The 21,098-nt window shown below is 46.1% G+C and overlaps 1 protein-coding gene across 5 annotated transcripts in view; it reads right to left on the reverse strand.

Moving 5' to 3' along the window:
- The window catches only part of LOC142571337 (uncharacterized), a 151,868-nt gene that overhangs the window by 49,776 nt on the left and 80,994 nt on the right, over positions 1–21,098 (reverse strand). For all 5 annotated transcript variants that reach the window (XM_075679605.1, XM_075679606.1, XM_075679603.1 and 2 more), the window contains exons 12-18: positions 15,196–15,309; positions 14,684–14,763; positions 14,457–14,509; positions 6,660–6,820; positions 4,965–5,051; positions 4,335–4,459; positions 47–107 (exon numbers count right to left, since the gene is read on the reverse strand). In XM_075679605.1, the coding sequence (XP_075535720.1) occupies positions 47–107; positions 4,335–4,459; positions 4,965–5,051; positions 6,660–6,820; positions 14,457–14,509; positions 14,684–14,763; positions 15,196–15,309 (681 nt within the window). The remainder of the gene's footprint in view (positions 1–46; positions 108–4,334; positions 4,460–4,964; positions 5,052–6,659; positions 6,821–14,456; positions 14,510–14,683; positions 14,764–15,195; positions 15,310–21,098) is intronic.

The raw sequence follows: 21,098 nt of genomic DNA on the forward strand, positions 1-21,098 counted from the left end.
GGCTACAATGTAATGCATGAAAATGCCAAATAGGCTCTCTACTCACTGTTTGGATCAGGCTAATAGCCAGTGACTTGGCCGCTTGTAACCCTTCTAAAGTCGGATGCCTGACAACAAAAACAAAAGTGTCACTTAGCTGGAGATTTTTTAAGCTCATAGGGAAGCATGCAAAGTAAACTTTAACAGCACTGCTTATTATCCAGCTTGAAAAGGTTGAAGAAGGCAGGCCCTTTCACAGTGAATTACAGTAAAGCGTTGCTATAGTTAAGCTGAAGGGGGAGCCAGAATTACTTATTACAGTAGAACCTTGTTCAAGCATTTTGGAAAAAACTTACCAACCATGAAAACGTACAATCTGAAGTCATTCGAAAATTTGGCATACTCAATTGCAGTTGACATCTACATAATGTGAAGTGTTGCACAAAGCACTGCAGCACGAGATGCTGACACACATTGTTTTTATGGCTTTGGCAAGCTTATGTTTGCACTACTCGAATTTGGCCTTGGTCAACAGCCTCTTCGGACTGGGCATTTTGGTAGTAAGTTTCAGCGTGCCCCCTTGGCAAGAGGTGCCAACGCGTGTCAACCTGCAGGGGCCCAGGAGGTCTGAAGGGTGCTTTATAATTTTCTTATTGCATATTGTTTTAAGATGGCAACGGGACACTGAAACAAAATCAAACTGGTAGGCAATGCCAGAATACAATGCCGTCAGAGCGAAACGTCAGGCTCACTTCACGCCAACCGGAAGCATGGAACGGCGTCACATTTGGCTTATTGCCTATTAAATGTGTGCAGTAGGCTCCCAAGGGCACTAAGCCACAGGCAAGGTCAAACAGCTAGATAAATGAACAGGTTATTGTAACAGGGTTGGTGGTGACGGCTGTGCATGCATGGTGCAGCCACCCGCGAGACTGGCTGGTACTTGTAGAGAAAACTGACTACATGTTGACATTTTCACATGATGCTCTTTTCTTGCTTGCTCTTGATCGCACGGGTCCTGCACCTTTCCTTGTTTGCATTGGATTTAACCAGCAGAATACATATACGACTGCATCTTAGCAATGTACTGAACGTTGGTGCAGGAAGTTCGTGTTTTCTAGGAATCCATTAACCGGTGCATTAAGTGAATACTGGCACTGGGAAATCGTACAAAACGGGATTGTACGAAGGTTAATCCAGAAATAAGGTTCCCAAAAAGCTCCAGTCACACGGGAAGGTTCGAGGCGAAATCGGGCAACACTGCTGCACGTGGCTGTTCCCCCACTCTCGATTCCCCATGACCGTGCTTTGCTGCACCGCTCATGCTTGGCTCAGCAGCCGTCCGATGTGGAGGTTCCCATTGTTGGACCTGCCAAGTGCGACATATGTTCCGTAATTCGCTTTTTGCATGCCAAAGGGACTCCACCAGTGGATATCCATCGTCAGTTGACAGAGGTGTACGGCGACAAGTGTATGTCCATTCAACACGTCAGAAAGTGGTGCAGAGAGTTTGGTGCCGGTCGAAAGGAAGTCCACGATGAAGAACGGAGTGGAAGACCGTCAGTTTCTGAGGCGGATACCGAGATGGTCCAATGCAAAGTGCTTCAAAACAGGAGGATCATCATCCGTGAACTTGTTGCTCAAATTCCTGGGAGTTCTTACGGTACAGCGGAAAGAGCTTTGAGTGAAAAATTGGGGTTTTAAAAGTGTTGTGCTCGATGGGTACCGTGGCTATTGACATCAGACCACAAGGAGAAATGCCTCGACTGTGATCGCCAGTTTCTTCAAAAGTGTCAAGAAGATAAGGAAGGATTGTTGGACTCCATTGTTATGGGAGACGAAACATGGGTGTTTCATGTTTCATTTGCAACACTAAGAAAACTCAGGCGAGCTATCCAGAACCGCCGGCAAGGACGACTGGCAGCCGGTGTAACGCTGCTTCATGGCAATGCCTGACCTCGCGTCTCCTGTCACACCCAGGAACTTTTGACAAACTTTGGGTAGATTGCCATGCCCCCCCCCCCCCCCCCCAAACGTATAGTCCAGACCTCAAGCCTACTGATTATCACTTGTTCCCCAAGTTAAAAGAACATTTGAGTGGCCAACGGTTCCGGAGCGACGGTGAAGTCAAAGAAAAGGTGAAACGCTTTCTCAAAGTGTTGGCGGCAGAGTTCTGCAACATTGGGACACAGAAATTGGAGCACCGTCTATAAAAATGCATACAAAAAGACGGCGATTATGTAGAAAAATAGAGCAAAGTTTCATCTTTCCAATGATGTAAATTTCTGAGAATAAACAATGTTGTCTATCCCTAAAATTGATGGGAACCTTATTTCTGGATCAATCTTCATATCTACGAGGTTCTACTGTAGAATCCATTACTTCATCATATTTTTAAATTAATTACATTCTGGAGTCGTGTTTCATTCCACCACAGCCAACCACAACCTTCCACCAATGTGCAGCATGTTGTGTGCTCAGAGCACTGTGGTAAGGTGGCAGCTGTATAGAGCAAGAGTGGTCTTGGCAGTGCGGCCAGTTTGCGAGTTGCCAGGTAGCCGACAGGTTGCAGAAGTCCTGAACAGTCGCATCAAGTAGCGTTTCGCGCCACCGTTTGTCAGCCCCATCAGTGTGAAATAATTAGTAAATCTTCATTATAAACTAAAAAAAGTTTGTAATATCCATTTATAGGAAACTTAACAGAAGTTTTAAACTCATGGGTTTCTGTGGAAATTTCAAAGAGAACCACAATTACTTCGATTTAGCCCGTTTGAATATAATGAGGTTTCATTGCATAGTTTAACGCAAACTTCACAAAACGCAAAATTCAAAAGGGGATTGAAAAATATGGTAACGGACAACTCATTGGGGGGGGGGGGGGGGTGTAAGCGCACTGATGTGTGCTTTAAGAGAAACCAGTGTATTCCCAAAGCATGTTGCTGGATGAGTTAGGACATGTTCATGAATATGAAACGACGAGCATGAAAAAAGTACTAGGACAAGGAAGACAGGACATGTGCTCCTGTTAGATGACATGATGTCATCTTGCTTGTCCTCGTACCTTTTCTGTGCTCACATTTCCATATTCATGAACACCAGCACATCTTCATAAGCAAGAGAAAGATTGATCACACAAGTATTCGATGCCATCACTCAAAGGCCAGGCTTATTGACACGTCACTAGTAAATACTGAAGCACAGGTTTCACCAGCTTCGTCTATGCAGTAGAGCCTGGGTCACGAACAGAAAAGCACACATTCCGCAGAAAGACGGTCAAAATCAGGAAAGGTGGAAACGCTCCCTCAAACTGCTATGCCTTTCAGAGGCAGCAAACAGTGGCAACTGCAGCACTGCTGTACAAGACTGGGCACACTGCAGTTGCAGGCATGTTCACTGCACGTGCTCCAAGCTTGAAAGAAATAATACTGTATTTACTAGATTTTAACCCTTTCAGGGTCAATGACGTAAGTATACGGCGCCGCGAACAAGTCCAAAATGGTCGATGCCATATATTTATGGCGCCGTCTGTATGTTTAAAAAGCGCGCCAATTTTCGAATTTTTTCTTTCCTGGCATGTGCTGCCACTATGTAGGGATACAGGCAATTTTTTCTCCCGCTTCACTCTCACGGTTTTCATTGCATGGTTTGTTTTAGAGCTAGTTTGCTCCAGCGCATCTATATACTACCGCTCGCGCAAGAAAAAAAATCAAGCCTGGGCGGTCGCATATGGTGAAAAAAATTGACCCTGAAAGGGTTAAGCACCCCCTTTTTTTCATGATCGTGATGCCAAAAGTGAACGGGGTGCTTAGATTCAAAAAATCTAAAATGACCCTCCCCCACCTTTTTTTTCGCAGCAATATGTGACAGGCCCAAGAAATAACAGTTTATTTGGAAAACACCAAAAAAAACATGGATACCTAAGTGCAGACAGTGAACCTACTGCTTGTATGGGTTCAAAAAGCAACGCATGCCTGCTAAATTTGCCGAGTGCCGCTGATCGGGGTCACTTTCAGCAAGTTTTTGGGAGAGGCTTAGTTTTTGGCGTTCGGTGCCACCATCTGTCGTGTAGCGTCGGAACGCAGCAACGCAAGACACAATTGCCTGGATCGGCGCACGGCAGCGGGGAACACCTGCCGCGCACGCCGATCCAGGCAGCCATGCACAAGAAGCCAGAGACTGCGCCACCGCTGCCGCAGCACCACCTCGGGACTCTTGACGGCTCCAGCTGGACGACAGAGTGAGCAAGCGCGCTTGGCACCCCTGGCTACCCGTTCTTTTTTGCAAAAATAGCAGGGGGTGCTCAGAATCGCAAAATTAAGGTAATAGATGGAGAACAGCCAAAAACTGACACTTACGTGATGTGAATGTGAAGTGGTTCGAATGCTTCCCTACCCGAAGTTGGGTCTAAGAATCCAGAACCTTTCCCACGAAGGGTCACATTGGCACCTGTTGTTGTTTTGATGTGATCAAGGTAGGCACCCTGCACCCATAGAGGAGCAAGTTTAGTTTTAATGCCCACATTCATGGGTTATGAACTACTCTCACAACACTATTTTATGCTGATTTAAAATTAACCTTAGATGAAATTAGCCTGGCGTTAGTCTTTTTCATGAGAACGCATGCCCGAGCCATTGTGGTGGGAAAAGGTGCCACATGAATTGGTCAAAACAGCATGGCACAAACGGATGCCTTTCTTTTGCACTCATTGTGTCTGGGGATGTACAATAATCGTAGCCAGGTGAGCCAGTAAAGGGTGGTGAAAGCAAATGCGAGAAACAAGCAGTGTGCCACACAAATTCCATCATGTCTTAATATCTCACCACCCTGACCACATGCGCTGCCTTTTGTGAGATCTGTTCCCCATGCAAGGCCGGCACCTGACTTGCGCAAGAGGCCTCGCCCAAGTGCTGTTTGCATCCAGAAAAAAGGCTGATTTGAAAAATTGTCTATTTACCAATGTCAACAGACCACAAGAGACAACTCACCCCAGGTCCAAGAATCTTCTCCCGTACCGGAAAAGTCATTGGAGCGTGTTCAAGGCCCACAAATATTTTGTCTTGGATGTAGTGATGCTGGATAATGGCACACACAAAAGATAGCCAGTTTTATTCTCACAGGAAAATAAGGAAAACAAATTATGTCCTTCAAGAACCACAAGGTACTTGGTAAATGAAGAACATATCATAAAAATTAATTCGACAATTCTACCACAAGGTAAGCTAGCAACACTGGTGAATGCTACAATAACCTGAAAATTTAGCAGTAAGGATGACAAGATAAAATGTGCCACACAGAGCGCTAACATAAAAGAAAACGTTTTGCACACAATAGTATCTGCAGCAAAGTGTGGCTAATGAATTGTGCAGCCATAACGCACCAACTGCCCCCCTTAAAACATGACCTCAATCAGCAGAGTCCACATCACACAATCTGCAATCTCAGTGCTATAAGAAGGCAAGTTAGGTTTTGCAAGAGCTATAGACAGAAAGCTTAGCCCCAGTAAGCCTACCTTATCCAACTACTATGCACTTTGGGAGTAACAGTGCTGAAGAGATGATGAAGACAAAGTGATCCACATGTACAAATGCATAACACAATGTTTTTTTCTAACACTGTATTTATAAGCTTTAAGTTCAACCCTAAGTTTAGCCCAGTGTCAGGCAAACATTAAAGATGACCTCACTGCTCATCTAGCACTTTTATCTAGCACCAGGTGACTGGTACAAAAGACTTTCCTTGGACTGTGGCTGGTGTTTGATCAACGTTAGAGAAGACCCCCGTTTGCACTGCTCTCATGTGGGTGCGGGGCAAGTACAATACATGTGCATCATCATTTCAGATATCTGAAAGCTTTTTTGGTAATTGCTGCAACAGGATCAATGCACTTATTTTCATCAAGTCAGCTAGAAGGACAATTTGCTCATTTATCAGAAGCCTGTTTGCCCCCACTATAGAAAATGAAAATACTGAAACATTAAAGGGAATGAGAATTAGTGCTTAGTACTCCCTTCTTTTGAAGCTGTGAAGTATGTTTACCAAGGCCAAGTAGTCACTAGGATCATGAGATGAAAATTTACAGAAAAATGACCACAGAGGTTCCAGTGCACGTGGCATGCACACTCGAGTCAGGAGTAACTGCTTACCTGCATCCTTGAATAGAAAATTAGAAATAGTCAGTATTTTTTGCCAATAATAACCTATAGGAATAAAACTGAAGATGACAAGCTTAGCTAAAGACTGTATATGCACAATGGAATTAAAAATGATAGGCATAGCGTTGAGACAAAAAGACAACAGTGTCAGTTACAATTATAGAGAAATCATAGCTAATATTCTAGTTGACATAACGAGAAGGAAGTGGAGTTGGGCAGGTGCCATAATGCAGTCAGTGCACACCTTACAGGCGATTTATTAGCGTGCCGAGAGGCAGGAAACGATGTCACGGACAGCAATGAGATTAGGACATTTGCTGGAAGGATCACGGACCAAAGAAGGCATCAACCTGCAACCCTCTTGCCAGTCTATCAGCCGACCTTTAAAATAAGTTAAACCTTATAGTAGCAGAAAAGGGCAGGGTCTCCAAGTTTGTGTTGAGCACTGGGGCTGTCAAGCAAAAGGCACATTATGGCAGCTACAAACTATGTTGTACCTCCATTGTAGGTAATTAGAAGGAAACTTACTCCAGCTGCCTGGGCTGTGAGTAGACTGATAGCAGCAGCTGCCATGGCATTTGACTCCGCGATTTGCTGCTGCACAAGCTCTGCAGTGGGGTCACTGGCTGTGAAATTCGGATCATCTTTGGCATGCTCTCGAATCACCATGTTGATTCGTGCCATGGCCTCTGAGGAGTAAGGACTAACATAAGACACATATGTGCAACAGTTCAAGTCAGCTCACACACAGGCCCGCTTTAACACCAGCCGATTGTGCTTTCAAAAATGCTATTTGTCACTGAGAGCAATCCTGAAATATTTTAGTAATTTGCATCAATATCACTCCATTCTGCCAAAAATCACTACGAACACAACAAATGTTACTTACTGTCACAAATTAACCTAGCTTGCTGCATGAACAAAATAGCTTGGCAGCTTTCCCAGAAATCAAACTACATTTTTGCCACTAAGAGCAAATTATGAGACGTAATTCAACATAATCCACCATAATGTAAAATAGGGATTTTTAGAATAGGGGCCCCAAAAGTTTGCGGCCCCAAAGAGCTTTGCGGGTGTTAGCGTTGGGGCACGTAAGAGTGAAGAGTTTTAGAATAGGGTTTGACGTTTGCGGATAGCGTCTTGCGCTGACAGCGCCACTACGGCGTCAAAGAAAAACTATTAGAAATAATTAAATAAAATATACCATTTTATGATAGGAATAATAATCTTTACTTGCGTGTATTTGCGTTTAAGTACAATTTAGAGGTTATTCTCTGTAAGCAGCAAACAATTAGTTGCGCTTAGTTTTGAGCAAACCAACTTTACTAGCCTTCACCAGCCAAACTTAGCCGTGTTAGGCCTACGAGCCATAAAATCCACAATCGAATTCAAAATCAGCGGCGTCTAATGAGTCAATCTTCACAACACACGCTAGTTGAGAGAAAGCGATAACCGCACTCACTTCTCCTAGCTTGCGAACTTCACGCGTTACCGCGAATCGAACCCAGTTTTGTGCTAGGTTAGAGCCGTCGCTTCGATGGGTGCCACCATGTTTGCCGACGCAAAGATTTTGGGGCCGCTATTTGGGCTCCCGCTAAATCGGTGAAATAGCGTTCCCAACGCAAAACCCAAACGGAGTTTGCGTCTTGCGCATGTGCAGTGGCTTCGACGCTATTTCTTTGGGACCCCAAAACGTTTGGGGCCCCTATTCTAAAACTCTCTATTAAAATATGCAATTGCTACATTTTCACTGCTTAATGCATGAATTTTTAAGCATGAAATGCTTTTAGCTCCCATTGTCAGTGACCTTCAAGTGACCTTGAACCAAAGCCAGGGCCATTATCCAGGCACTCAAACAAGCACATCCCGGCAAGTTGCAAGAGCAAAACCAGATCATCCAAGCTACCATATAAGGCCGCATTACATACACTAGTTACTTCTCAAACAAGTTACAAAAAACCTTGCTTGTGAGTTCTTCCTAATGTTTGTTCACAATATTACTCAAGCTGCAACTTCTAGTATGCTGAAGTTTTATTTGTGATTTCGAATAGCGACATTCAAAAGGTAGATACAGGGCACTATATATGTGATTGTCATTTTTTGGCACAGTTTGTTCTTTTCCACGCCACCGGTCCGTGAGACCGGGGCATGTCCAGCGCGCCAACAGCATCTGGAAGCGCCCAAGCTGGCAGCGTCTGGTGCACCGTGAATAGCTGCTTGACCGGGACGAGAATTGCAATGATGTTCTGTCTGTGACAGGAAACTACAGTGAAACCTCGTTAAATGTACCCGCTTAAACAGTAGTTTCGTTTTAAAAGTAGTAAAGTCAAATCCCTGAATCAACAGCCACTGAACATAATGTGTTTTGTATTCTCATAAACCGTACAAGCTTACTGCGTACGTATCTGTTAACACGTAGTGTTTCCACTTTTGGTCGCGCAAACATGGCAGTGTGCCGTCTCCATCGGGCGGCCCGGCAGAACAAGCCTCAGAGATCAGAACGGCCTTCAAGCGCCCTGCGCGTTTGCGCATGAAGCTACATCAACATCATTTCGGCGCCGTGCCAGAGAGTGTTGCAGCATCGTGCAAGCAAGGACTCCCGTCATGCCGAAGCTCGGATAAAAAAAGATGCCGGGTGCTCAGCATGGAAGAAAAATTAGACATTGTTTGTGCTATCAAACGTGACACGAAGTCAGCGCTGGCACGCAACAGGGATCTACTGTTGACTACGGTGTGTGGCATTTGGAATGCAAAGAAGTTGTTCAGCAGCACTGCTGCGACCGCGAAGAGATACCATGTCGGCTACGATAGCGAGCCGAGGTCGCCTACCAACTCCCCCAAGCTGCCACGCTTTTGACGAGGTTCGACTTTTCACCATCGTTGCCTCTGTTGTTGCCGAAATGTCGCCTAGCGACAGTGATGACGACAACTCGGAAAGCGACAGCACGGGCAATTCAGGCATGACAGTGGCAGCAGCTGCGCGTTATGTCAGCCTCATGAATGCAATCGTCGCAACAAGAACAGCAGCCCGCAATGAAAAAGGCACCCCACGATTTCTGCAAGGCTACCACACCCGTGCACAGAGAATATGCATCGCCAACAAAGAATCTGCCATGCAAGTGTTTGCAGAGGAACTCGCCGTGGTTGCTCAGTGGCTATGGTGTTGGGCTGCTGAGCACGATGTTGCGGAATCAAATCCCGGCCATGGCGGCCGCATTTTGATGGGGGCGAAATGCGAAAACATCAGTGTATTTAGCTTTAGGTGCACATTAAAGAACCCCAGGTGGTCGAAATTTTCGGAGTCTTCAACTACGATGTGCCTCATAATCAGAAAGTGGTTTTGGTATGTAAAACCCCACAATTTTTTTTCTTTCTTTTTTTTTTTTCCAAGGAGAGGGGGCAGGCTGGAAAGCTGGCTCGCAGCTTCAGTAAGTTCGAGGCCGCTGTCGTCGCTACTAGGCCGCCGGGCGATCAAACGAAAATCAATTTTGTCACGCGAAGTGAATAAATACTGCATGTTTTCTCCCCTTTCACTGCACTCTCTCCGAATTCCATTTTTGGCAGGTAAGTGGGCGATATCATGCTCGATCTCATGCTATTTCAGTTAAGCAGTACTACCGTTTAGTACATACTTTTTCTAAGCTCTGGCCAACTGCGGTTTAACGAGGTTTCACTGTATTGCGTCCATATGAACCACTGCACAGTATGATGTGGTGTGGTGGGGTGTGCTGCTGCGAACATGCACTACACCCATTTTACGATTGTGGCTCAAACCGTCTCCAACCCATCTGCTTTGCCGGTAGCCATTTCATGCTTACATCTACTCTCGATTAGAAGAAAGCCGGGATTTTTATTTTCTTGTGAGAACGTTCAACAAGCCTTTATTTAGGCCAGAAATGTCCAAACCCCTATTTTCTAAAGAAATGCAAAGTTGTCATTTTATAAGCAATGATTGTCGCATATCATACAAGAAACATAAAGTTATGAGTGCATATTCTGACCATACAGAAAGGCAATCAAACTGCAGAAAACCTGCAAAATATATCTCAGCCAGTAAAAAAAAGCTTTAAACGTTGATGCGAAAAATGTAGTGCATTATTTGCAGTTCAATCTAGTTATACATTTCATTAAAATTTAATGATGTTACCATTTAATGACTAATTGATAGCCCCATTATCTACCGTAACTTTTTGGAGCACTTCTTTTTATATGAATTTTTGCTTTGCATAGTCTTTAAAGGGGCCTTGAACCAACCCTCAGGCTTGGTGAAATAACATAGCCAGCGAGTAAGATATGCCGCTGTGAACATCTCAGCCAATTTTTGCTGTCGAACACGGTGTGTGGAGCTCGCAAGCAGATCACAAGTCACCTTTCTCTCAAACCTTCTTTTCAACAGAAGGCCCTGTCCTCACTCTCTGATGGACACATTATTTCGTCATTGGATGCTTTATTTTGCGATTCCCTTAGACGGCTGCTATTGGCCGATAGCTAACATCATGCCGTGGTTGGCTACATAACTTAGATGCTGTGGCCACCGCGAAGTGCCGCCACGAGTCCGCTGGCTAAGCGCACTGCGGCTCGGTGAGGACAACAGAGTTTGGCTTATGTTTAACGTGTTGTAGGCACCAAAGGCAGAAGTCATGGCGTCTATGTTAACATCCAAAATGAAATTTGAGCTGCATGCCCCGGTGACATTTAGAAGGTGCAGCATTGTGGGCACGCCCCACTGCGCCGTAGCCCCTGCGGTGCAAGGCATTGACAAAGGAACGGGAGCACAGCGAAGGCCATGCTTGATTGCCAATAACTCCACTTTTGCTGAACGCACTGAAGTACTTTTTACGGCAAAGTATTTCTGAAACAGCCTATTTTCGCTTCAAATGCCTTTCTCCACTTCGATAAGAGGTAGTTCTGGGCCCCTTTAAGAGAACAATGCATGCCAGATGAATTCGTTGTTCCTCTTCCTCCTTCAGTTTTATTGCTGCTATTGTCATCAGTTCTTGAAATATGGCAGGCCTATATTCATAGCCCTGCTTGCCTTTTCATTTTCTACCGTATTTGTAACAATAATGGTGCTAAGAAACAGTATAGCCTATAAAACATATTTTGCCACTAAACTTGCTCACTAATAAGAAAACAAATACTTTCTCTTCTCCACAAAACAACTCACAACTGCATGCTTTGTCATACTGATTGATATAGCAATTAATGCTTGTCTCGCAGGACAACCAGAATATGTTAATAGTTTTTAGCACAAAGAAACGCACAACACAAGAGAAGGCACACAGGACACAGCACTACTAACAATTGATGCTTTATTGCACTTGGTCACATAAATGTAGCACCGTGCAATAAAAGACAGAAAGGGAGTGTAAGGTTACCACAGCATCACAGATCGCCTAACAGCCTAACAATTCACTGCTCCCATGAAAAGAACAGTATCTCCTTCTCTGGCAGCGTGACAGATGGGCAGCTCAAGCAATCTTTGTTTCTATTCATTTCAAACGTCTCTAACCGTTTCCTCTTGTCACTTGATCAGAATGTCTGGCCATCACTCTAGACTTCTTAAATAAAGGTTTGCAGCCACAGCGCATGTACAGTGCAGCAACATGACCGGTTACAGCAAGTTTATCAACACTGTTAAGTGCTATCATAAATGATCACTGAGACATCTGCCAGTTTGTCCCAAATATTCTTTCCTACATGACAATACACTCTAGTAAACTACACCTTCCATACATTGGACAACAAACTATTCGCAATGATATTGTATCACAAGCATTGCGTTTTTCCTTGGGATTATTAACTTTCGTGCACAAGCTAAAAAAACGTCCACTTCAACTCTTCCTGTAATCTTCTTGAGATTGTGGCCGACATTATGTAGATACGGCACCACAACCTCATTTTTACTTCTGCGTGGCTGCAAGGCGGCACCAGGACTATCAGTTTTGATTTTACTTACCATGCTGCCAGCTACCACAATCAGCAACTGCAAAGGGTAGCCAGCTACGCAGAGTCACGAAACCTGGTTATCGAAACGTTCTTGCTTAATTAAGATGCTGGCAGGATTTCAGAAGTGAATTTTTAAAAGATAGGTTCATGATGCCCCTCTTATCTAATTTCGAGTGTCCAGATGCGTATGGAAGCAGGGGCTTCTTTCCTCTTGGCTTATAACACCAATATGTATGGGTGCTTGAAACATGAGGGGTGAGGTCTAAGAGCCTATCATGTCTGTCAACAGACTCTTCACAGGTTAAGGTGAGAGGTTTTAGGCATTCACGGAAAACGTAGCAGACTGTTGTTGTGGCGACCGCAGTGCAATCACTGTCACATTCTAATATCCACAAATAGTCATCCATGTATCTGAATACTTTTGCAACCGCTGTTGTTTCCAAACGAGAGCACAAAGTCCTGTCATAATGTACGAGAAAAAGGTCACTTAAAGGGCCCCTCACCAAGCCTCATTGCAAATTTTGGTTATATGCTGGAAGTTGTTACACGTCCTCTAGGTAGTGTTCAGCCGGAAAAATTTTTCAAGTCTGCTCATTAATAGACGAGATAAAAAGAAATATTTCAGTGCCGCGAACCCATGATTTCAGCAGGCGGGCTCCACTGCATAGCAAGACTCCCTCTCCATTCGCCCCGTCTAGCCTTTGCAAGCGAAATTCCCTCGCTACGTTCTCCCAAGCCGGAACTCAAGGATCGCGTGACACATACGGCACGAGCCCCACCTTTTTTTTCTCCTCACATTTTTTTTTTTTTTTTTTCGGTGCTATGCATTTCCACTGACGGCGTCGCGCACAAGCTGTTGTCTCGTTCACGCAGCACAGGATTTTGCACGCTGTGCACAAGGAAACATGACTAGTGGTATAATTCAGTGCTGCACGAATACTGAGGAGGGACAAGCGGATCGCAGAGCATGATCCCGCACTAGAGCACGGTAGAAAATGGCATAGTTTCGGTACCTACGCATGTGACCGCCCGATCGTGGGAACAAGCAGAGGAAGCGGAAGTACATCTCTCTTGCTTTGGTGCGAAAAGCAAAAAACATGTAGACATTCAGTTTGTGTGTTCCATTATTTCTCTAAACCTCAATTCGTCAATTCAAGCAACAGATCACACAAATAACAGATGGTGCCTTGAATAATTCTTGAAGTCGTGTGTCCCCACGAGCAAGGTCATGCTGTAGACTCGAGTACGTAGGCACAGGGACGCAACTACGTCATCCGCCGGCTTGGAGCATGGCGGCAGCGAGAAGAAAAAACTATGTTCCGTTTGAAATTTCAGCTCTTTGCGCGGCACATAGCAATGTAATATTCTGCAGACACGATCATTATCATGTAATGTATGCTCTGCCCTTGTCAGACCTGGTGAGGAACCCTTTAAAGTCGGGGCGATCCCAAGCAGAAACGCAATGCTTGTGATACAAATCATCGCAAACAGTTTGTTGTCAAATGTGTGGAAGGTGTAGTTTACTGCATTACATTGTCATGTGGGAAACAATATCTGGGACAAACTGTCAGATGGCTCAACAATCACCTATGAGCACCTATGAGAGCACTCAAACAATGTTGATAAACTGGCAGTAACCAGTCATCTTGCTACACACTGCATGCACTGTGGCTGCAAACCTTTGTTTAGGAAAGCTAGAGATATTCTGATGAAGTGACAGGGGAAATTGTTAGAGACGTTTGAAGTGAACAGAAACAAAGATTGCTTGAGCTGCCCATCTGTCGTGTTGTCAGAGAAGGAGATACTGTTCTCGTCACGGTAGCGTCACGGTGCTGTGTCCTGTGTGCCTTCTCTCGTGTTGTGCGTTTCTTTGTGCTAAAACACTATTAACATGCAATAACAACTAGCCTACCAGCCTGTTTCGTTGAACCAGAATATCTTTCTCATTCAAAATCCTACAGTAGGATGATAAGCAGCAAATAAACACCCTTGTATTTTTTGTGTGCTCATTTTAAGTGTAAAAATGGTAAAAATAGCCTGTTTATTTAGGAAACTTTTGCACAAACTGCTACCATGCATTCTTTAAAAAAATGAACAGAAAGAAAGAAAACCTAAAAAATGACTTCCAGAGTTATGGTCACTATGTATTTCATTGCTAGACATGAGAGAGATTCCAGGTAAATAAATACGATTTTCTCTCTTTTTGGTTCTGTTAAGTTTGAAGTTGTTCTATGTGTATCATTTACATACAACTTGCAATAGGAGACTCACCGAACAAGTATATTCACTGAATGTGGCGTTCCTCCATTGTACAAGAAAATATCAGCTTTCTGCAACATGACACTGCCAAGAAAAGGGCCTACATGCAACACTTACTTTCAATCGCGTCCACTGTTGAGGCTTGAATATGCAAATACAATGCTCTGTCTCTGTAACAGTAAAGTTGGAAAAATTAAAATGTGCTTCCTCTCTTCTACAACTTACACCAAGACGCATTAAAATCGCAAGCGAACTTCACCAAGCCATGCTCATGCCTCAATGAAAAGCAAAGCAAATTCCAATACACAATTCTAATTTTATGAAAATTATGAGCAATGTCTCACCCAGATCCTGAATTTAATTTTTCCATTCCACTCATGTAGCGACCCCTTGTAGACATAACAGCACCAGTCGAACGGCATATCTGCAATTGCACAGCATATTTCAGGGCAGCGCCTGGACAGTTTCACAACTACAATAGCACAGCAAAGGCAACAGTGTACATCCTTTTCCAAAGTTACTCAACTCAATCCACACAAAAGCAAACTTTTTCCATTGGGTGTTTAGCAAGGCCTGCACGACATTCCCACCGCAGAAAAGTTCTGGGCCCTAGAACTGCTACACGTAGCAGTTCCGAGTACATGTGCAGTTTCATGTTTATACTTCGCACTAAGTACCTAATTTAGTACGCCAAGCACGAGTAGGCGACAAGAACTCAACTGCTGGTCGTTCGAACCTAGAGCTAGTTCACCAATAACATTTTTGGTCAGATACTGCAGATGCGAGCGTATGCTTTGATGCAAGCACTTGCACATTCCCACACCCATTTTAGCGAAGTCTGTCTGAAAGTGCTCACCTCCTCCTGAAAAATTCCCTTTGTCAAGACGTTGCGCGCAGGTAAGGGCGCATCGTTTATCTCCACTTCGGTTGTGAACAAGTCTCCCGAACTGCGGCCTGTGACACCATTGATCTGTAAAAAATATGCAGCGTTCGGACAAAATTTAAGCGCATTGCCCGTTGCCTGCCGTTGTCCCACGGCCACCTTCGATCGCGATCAAGCCCAATCCAGATCGAAATTCTCGACTGTTATTGGCTTCTTCCCGTAGCTTACGCAAGGAAGGCAATAGCGACAGGGAACTTCGATTCATACCGGGCCCGATCGCGATCGAAAGAGCGCGATGTGACACTCGTATAATGTTCGACGGTCGACTGCACGTTTCACGAAACACGAGAATGCAGCTACGAAATCTTACCTTCAACTTTCCCTTGGCGACAAGCATTGCGTTTACTCTTTCCGCAGCCTCGGCTGCAACCGCAAGGCAGCTTTTACTGCTCATCTTGGTCGCCCTACCAAACGCACGCGAAACAAGGGCTCCTACTGAAATGTACCGAGCTGACACTATCCGTGGCTATCTGCATCCGTCCGCTAAGCCTATCGAGCCAAGCCAACTAGTCAACGTAGGTCCAGCAGCCGTTTTTCCAAGGTGTGAGACAAACTAATATTGTAATCACACAAAAGAACAGTGCGACACACGCGGCTGCATATGCTCTGGCATCAAGCAAATTAAGCAGTTTTTATAGTAATTTCGCTACAGCTAAACTGGCAACACAAGCGCACAACAGCGCAAAAGACAACCTCCCGAGAGCGAGAACGAGAGAGCGAACAGCGTACAGTTTCGGTTTGATCATATTTTTTTTCTTTCTCTATTGTTTGGTCTCTCCATTGGTCTCTCCATATTCTTTCCCACCGCCACCTACTGCCACGACCTACGTGCCATGAGAGTGAATCTCTGCAACGCTTCTTTTTGACATGCCGCCAGTTCACTGTTCAAAGGAAATGACTTTTAGAAGAACCCTTCCAAAACCTTTGGAATTTGACTCTTCCAGTAATCCTTTCCTCTGGGGCTACCGTACTGCGGGTGGGTTACAGATAGATAGATAGATAGATAAACTGTATTAAAAGAATAATAAGAAAAACCGTTAATGGTCGGGGCCCTTAGTCCAGGGCTCCGCTGGTTCTTGCCATCTTTTCAGCTCTCTTTATCAGCTTGAGCTGGTCGTCGAGGGCCGAGCTGGACAGCAGTGCCTCCCATTGCTTCCTCGTGGTGTTTGTGTCTGGGTTCTATGTTGTGTAGTGTGCACTCCCACGTGATGTGGTATAGGGTTGGTGTGGCCCCACACCATGGACATTCGTCCCTGTAGGGTGTGGGGTGTATCCGATGTAATATGTGTAGGTTCGTGCAAGTGCCTGTCTGGAGCCTACGCCAGGCAGCGGCATCTTCTGTCTTTAGATTTCGATGGGGTGGTGGATATCGCAAGCAACGCCCTCTGTGGTAATTCACGATGGCTGAATACTCGAGGTCGACAGGGTCCAGGTCTTCTGCACCCGGCGTGATGAGTGCTCGGTTATGTACTACAAATCCTCGAGCTGCTCTGTCGGCCTGCAGGTTGCCTGTGATGCCAGTGTGGCCCGGTATCCAGATGATGGTTTGGGCAGTGAAGTCTTGCAGGGTCCTCCTTGAGTATTCCGGCTAGGACTTGTGCAGCAGGCCTTCCAATTCTTCCCTGTAGGAAGTTGCTGGCCTGCTGGGATATTCGTGAGGATCATCAGTGGTTGGTTTGCGTGTAGGCCCTCGCGGAACACGATGGCCAGCTCTTCGGCTTCCGTAATCGTGCAGGGGCGGGTCGATGCGGAGGAGGTAATGTGGCCTCGGTGGTCTCATGTCACTGCAACTGCGCCCTTGTTCTTCGTCCCATACATGGCGGCGTCTGTAAAACGGGCCGTGGTATTGAACGCCTTCTCCATGTACTGGGCCCTTGCGCTCCTCCTGCCGGAGTGTAGGTTAGGGTCCATGTTGCGTGGTATCGGGACAACGTGAAACCTGTCCTGGACGTGACGAGGTATCAAGCAGGTTTCTTGGGTTCGTGTCGTTATTGCTGGGAACACCAAGGTTTGTAGGACCTACCGGCCCGTGCGAGTCCGCGCAAGTCTCTGTTGTTACGAGACGTAATGGGCTTCTGTCAGTTCGCCGAGGGTGTTGTGCAACCCAAGCGCCAATAATTTTTCAGTCGATGTGCTCATCGGCAGGCGGAGAGCGCGCGGTCTTCAAAGCCATCCTCAAAAGTATGTCGGCCTGCTTCGTCTCGGACTGTGTGAGGTGGTAGTAAGGCAGGCTGTATATGATTCTGCTCACCACCAGGCTACTGACCAGTCGGAGGGGGTCCTTTTCGGCCGTTACAGACACACACCTCGAGAAACGTTTGCACTGTTTGGAAGAATTATCTTGTAACCTTGTAACACAGTAATAGAATGCAGCGGTGGCGTAGAGGTAGAATATCTGCCTCGCGTGCAAGAGGACCGTGGTTCGAATGCCGGTGCCGCGCAATTTTTGACAGGATTAAAAAAAAAAATCCGCGTGTTGAGAAAATTGCAGAAACAGGCTTGGAGTGCGGCCTGATCCTGGTGACCAGAACCGATAACGCACTCCCTCACCACAGCAGGATTGGCCACCCTGGTGCAGTACTTGGCCACAAACCTCCTATATGAATACAATAAAATCCCGGCCCTCAGTCCCCAGCGGCTGCGAAGCAACTGATCACGGCGGCGGTCATATCTGTGACGCAGCAGAGCATGTTAGAGTTTCATATTAGTATACCTAGAGGGAAATCTGGCGCTGCGATCGTCCGGACGATTGATTGATTGATTGAAAACTTTATTGTTCCACCGAGCTGAGGTGCCCGCCTCTTAACCTACACGTGGTAGGGGGGGGGGGGCGAAGCAGTCCCCGCGCGTTGTGGACAACAATGGTGTTCGTTCGGACGAACACCATTGTTGACGTCCCGAGGCGCCCGACCAATCACAGGTGGAAACGAGGCGCGCGAGCTGCCCCGAGTGTACTACTGCACTTTTCGTTGAAATAAAATCTGTTTGCGCTTTCTTTCACTCAATTTCGATGCGATATTCGAATTCGGAGGGTTGAAAACCATGCTGTAGAACTCTTTACTCACTTTTTTTGGAGAACCTTTGAGCTTTCTGACTGGTGCTTGGAATAATTTGAGGGAGAAGAACTGTAGTACTATTTTAGAGAGCACAGCAATTCGGAAAGATAAATTTAAAGACAAAAGGTAAGGAGGTTAACGAGACAGGATATCGTGTTTGCACGAGCGGTTGCAATAATAACTGCAAATCTAATACAAAAGAGAAATAGAGGTAATTTGGGCACAAGTACAGATGAACAAATACCAGGGTATCCGAATGTCCGGTTACTAATAACCTAATTACCAACCGTATAACCGATCACTCTGGTTTTCAAATTCGAATAACCGGTAAATCAAATAACCGGATAACCGTTTTTTCCGCGAAACCGGTTTGATCTTGGTGCACTAGTCAGAACCTTGCCCCTTCAGTCACAGCGATCCCACTGCCTCACCGCGCGGGCAGCCAGTGGTGGAGCGTAGACAGACTCGACTGCACTCCGCAATGCCGGCATGTCTAGGGGACAACCACGTACAACCATAGGCTATGATACAACACGCGCTAAGAAACCTCCGTCGTAGTGCCTTGAGCAAAAGCCCCCAGATTTTATCTCTCACGCTATTTATAGTCACGCCTGGGCACAAACGGCTGGCAATCCCTCAACTGAAGGTCTCGTGCGCATAGGTGGATCTGGCTGGGATCCACGCGGGTCCTGAGGAACATAGAGTTTCATACAGTGTAATTATTGTATGAAACTCTATGTTGATGAAGCACTGGCTACGGCTCCACTCTGCACTCTGCGCAGCCACCATCTGTGCATCGGAGTCCAAGAGGTGGCGTGCCGGTGTACGCGGTTTGCAAAGGGTTGGGCGTTAACCCAGCTGGTCTGCTTTCGGTTTGTCTGCACAGCCGTTTCCTCTTCGATCGTTGACTGGATCCTATCGATTTGTGCCTCATCCATTTGACCGGACAGGCCCAAGTGTTCAGTCAAACTTGGTGGTGTTCGGGGTTTATCATGCAGGCGTGGGCAGACCTGCAACAGGTGCATGGGCAACTGTTTCTTTGGGGGCACCACACAAACGGCACGGAGTCACGAGTTGAACAATTCATGTCGTCGTTGTTGAGTGGCCAAAGTTCCTGTGCGAGCTCGGAAGGGTAGTGCGCTCGGTCTGTCCCTCCTGTAGTATGGTTTACTGCCAGGTTCCAGTTCAGTTCCAGTTTATGTTTCGCATTGCACGATAGACTGTTTTTCTTTGCGGTCGCTGTGCGCCAGATGTCTGTGCTTGACTGTTATTCATTGGTTCACTTCTTTACTCCATTCGCTTTCACTTTTGGTTTCCTGGAGTTTTGGGTTTGGGCCGAATTTCGTTTCAATAGAGGCAAGTAGTTGCATACAGAACGTCTTTATGCTCTTATACCACAGGTATTATCGTGGACTAATGAAACGCGAACAGCGAAGCGCGTGGCCGATAGTACAATAAGCGCAACCTGCTGGCCATGCTCAATTCAGGCGGTGAGTTCGAGAGTACATGTCCCCCTGCGATATGTTCGGCCGCAGTTTCCTGTGCGCTAGCTTTATCATAGCGCCGCACCGGCGCACCGCTGACATTGCTGTCAAAGCAGCTGTTCGTGCCACGCGGTGTTGCCTAAAGGCAGCCCGCACGTGCGAGACGACCATTTGCTTTGCTTACTATCAAGTGTGGCTTTTTATTTATGTATTTGTTTTTGCCACCATCATCTCCTCGCTATAACTGGCACTTTAACTGATGGAAGGCAGCACTGCTCGTGCCACTCAATTGCTTGCACAAGAGCCACACATTAACGGGGCGGTGTTGCCGTGTCAGCTCTATTGTATATAACTGCAGGACCCGGTGTTCCTAAGGCCATTGGAACTCAGTCGTGCCTGGTGTGTTGACAGAAGACAGACATCAATCAGATTATTGCTCTTTACCGGTACAATGTGCCGCAGCATTACATTGCCAGCGTTGCAGGCCAACAGTTGTCGAATGTTAATCGGATTCTCGAGGCGTAGCGCGAGGAGGGACAGCTTGGAAATCTACCTCGTGGACACCGACATCGAGCTACGACAGAGGAGATCTTCAAATCATGGCATGTGCAGCTGAAGCCCCAGCTGAAGCACCATGCGCAGCTGAAGCCCCACCGGCGCACCGGTGCGGCGGTATAACAGAACTGGCACACAGGAAGCTGTGGTCGAACATATCGCAGTGGGACACATACTCTCGCACTCACTGCCCGACTTGAGCATGGCCAGCAGGTTGCGCTGATTGTACTGTCCGCCACATCTCTATCCTGTCCACTGCTGTCCAACACGCGCTCCGCTGTTCGCGTTTCATTTGTCCACGCCTGTAAGTACATTCGGCCATAGATGCATTCGGCGGCTGTAAATGGCTTCGGGCATAAGTTTCAATCTTCGCAGCCTTGGCAACAGGCGGCGTTGTCAGTGTTTTGCACGGCGGAAAATAGACCTCTGTATTTAGCCTTCCTAGACATAAGTGGTGCATATGACAATGTGAACAGGGAACTCCTGTGGAACATATTAAAAGCTGAAGGTATCAGTCATGAGGTAATTGATTTTCTACAGGAAATATATTGTCGCAGCCTAGTAGAAGACGGGAAAGCCGGCGTAGAGGACGTATGAAAGCACTTTAGCAGAGCAGTCAACGCGACGTCGTTGTCGTCTCTGTTTTTCCACTCGCGCGCTACTTCAGCGTCGTTCTCATCGCCTGGCACATACCCGCAGTGACCATATAGGATGTGGCAAT

This window comes from Dermacentor variabilis, chromosome 2 (assembly GCF_050947875.1).
Source record: "Dermacentor variabilis isolate Ectoservices chromosome 2, ASM5094787v1, whole genome shotgun sequence".
Lineage (NCBI taxonomy): Eukaryota > Metazoa > Arthropoda > Arachnida > Ixodida > Ixodidae > Dermacentor > Dermacentor variabilis.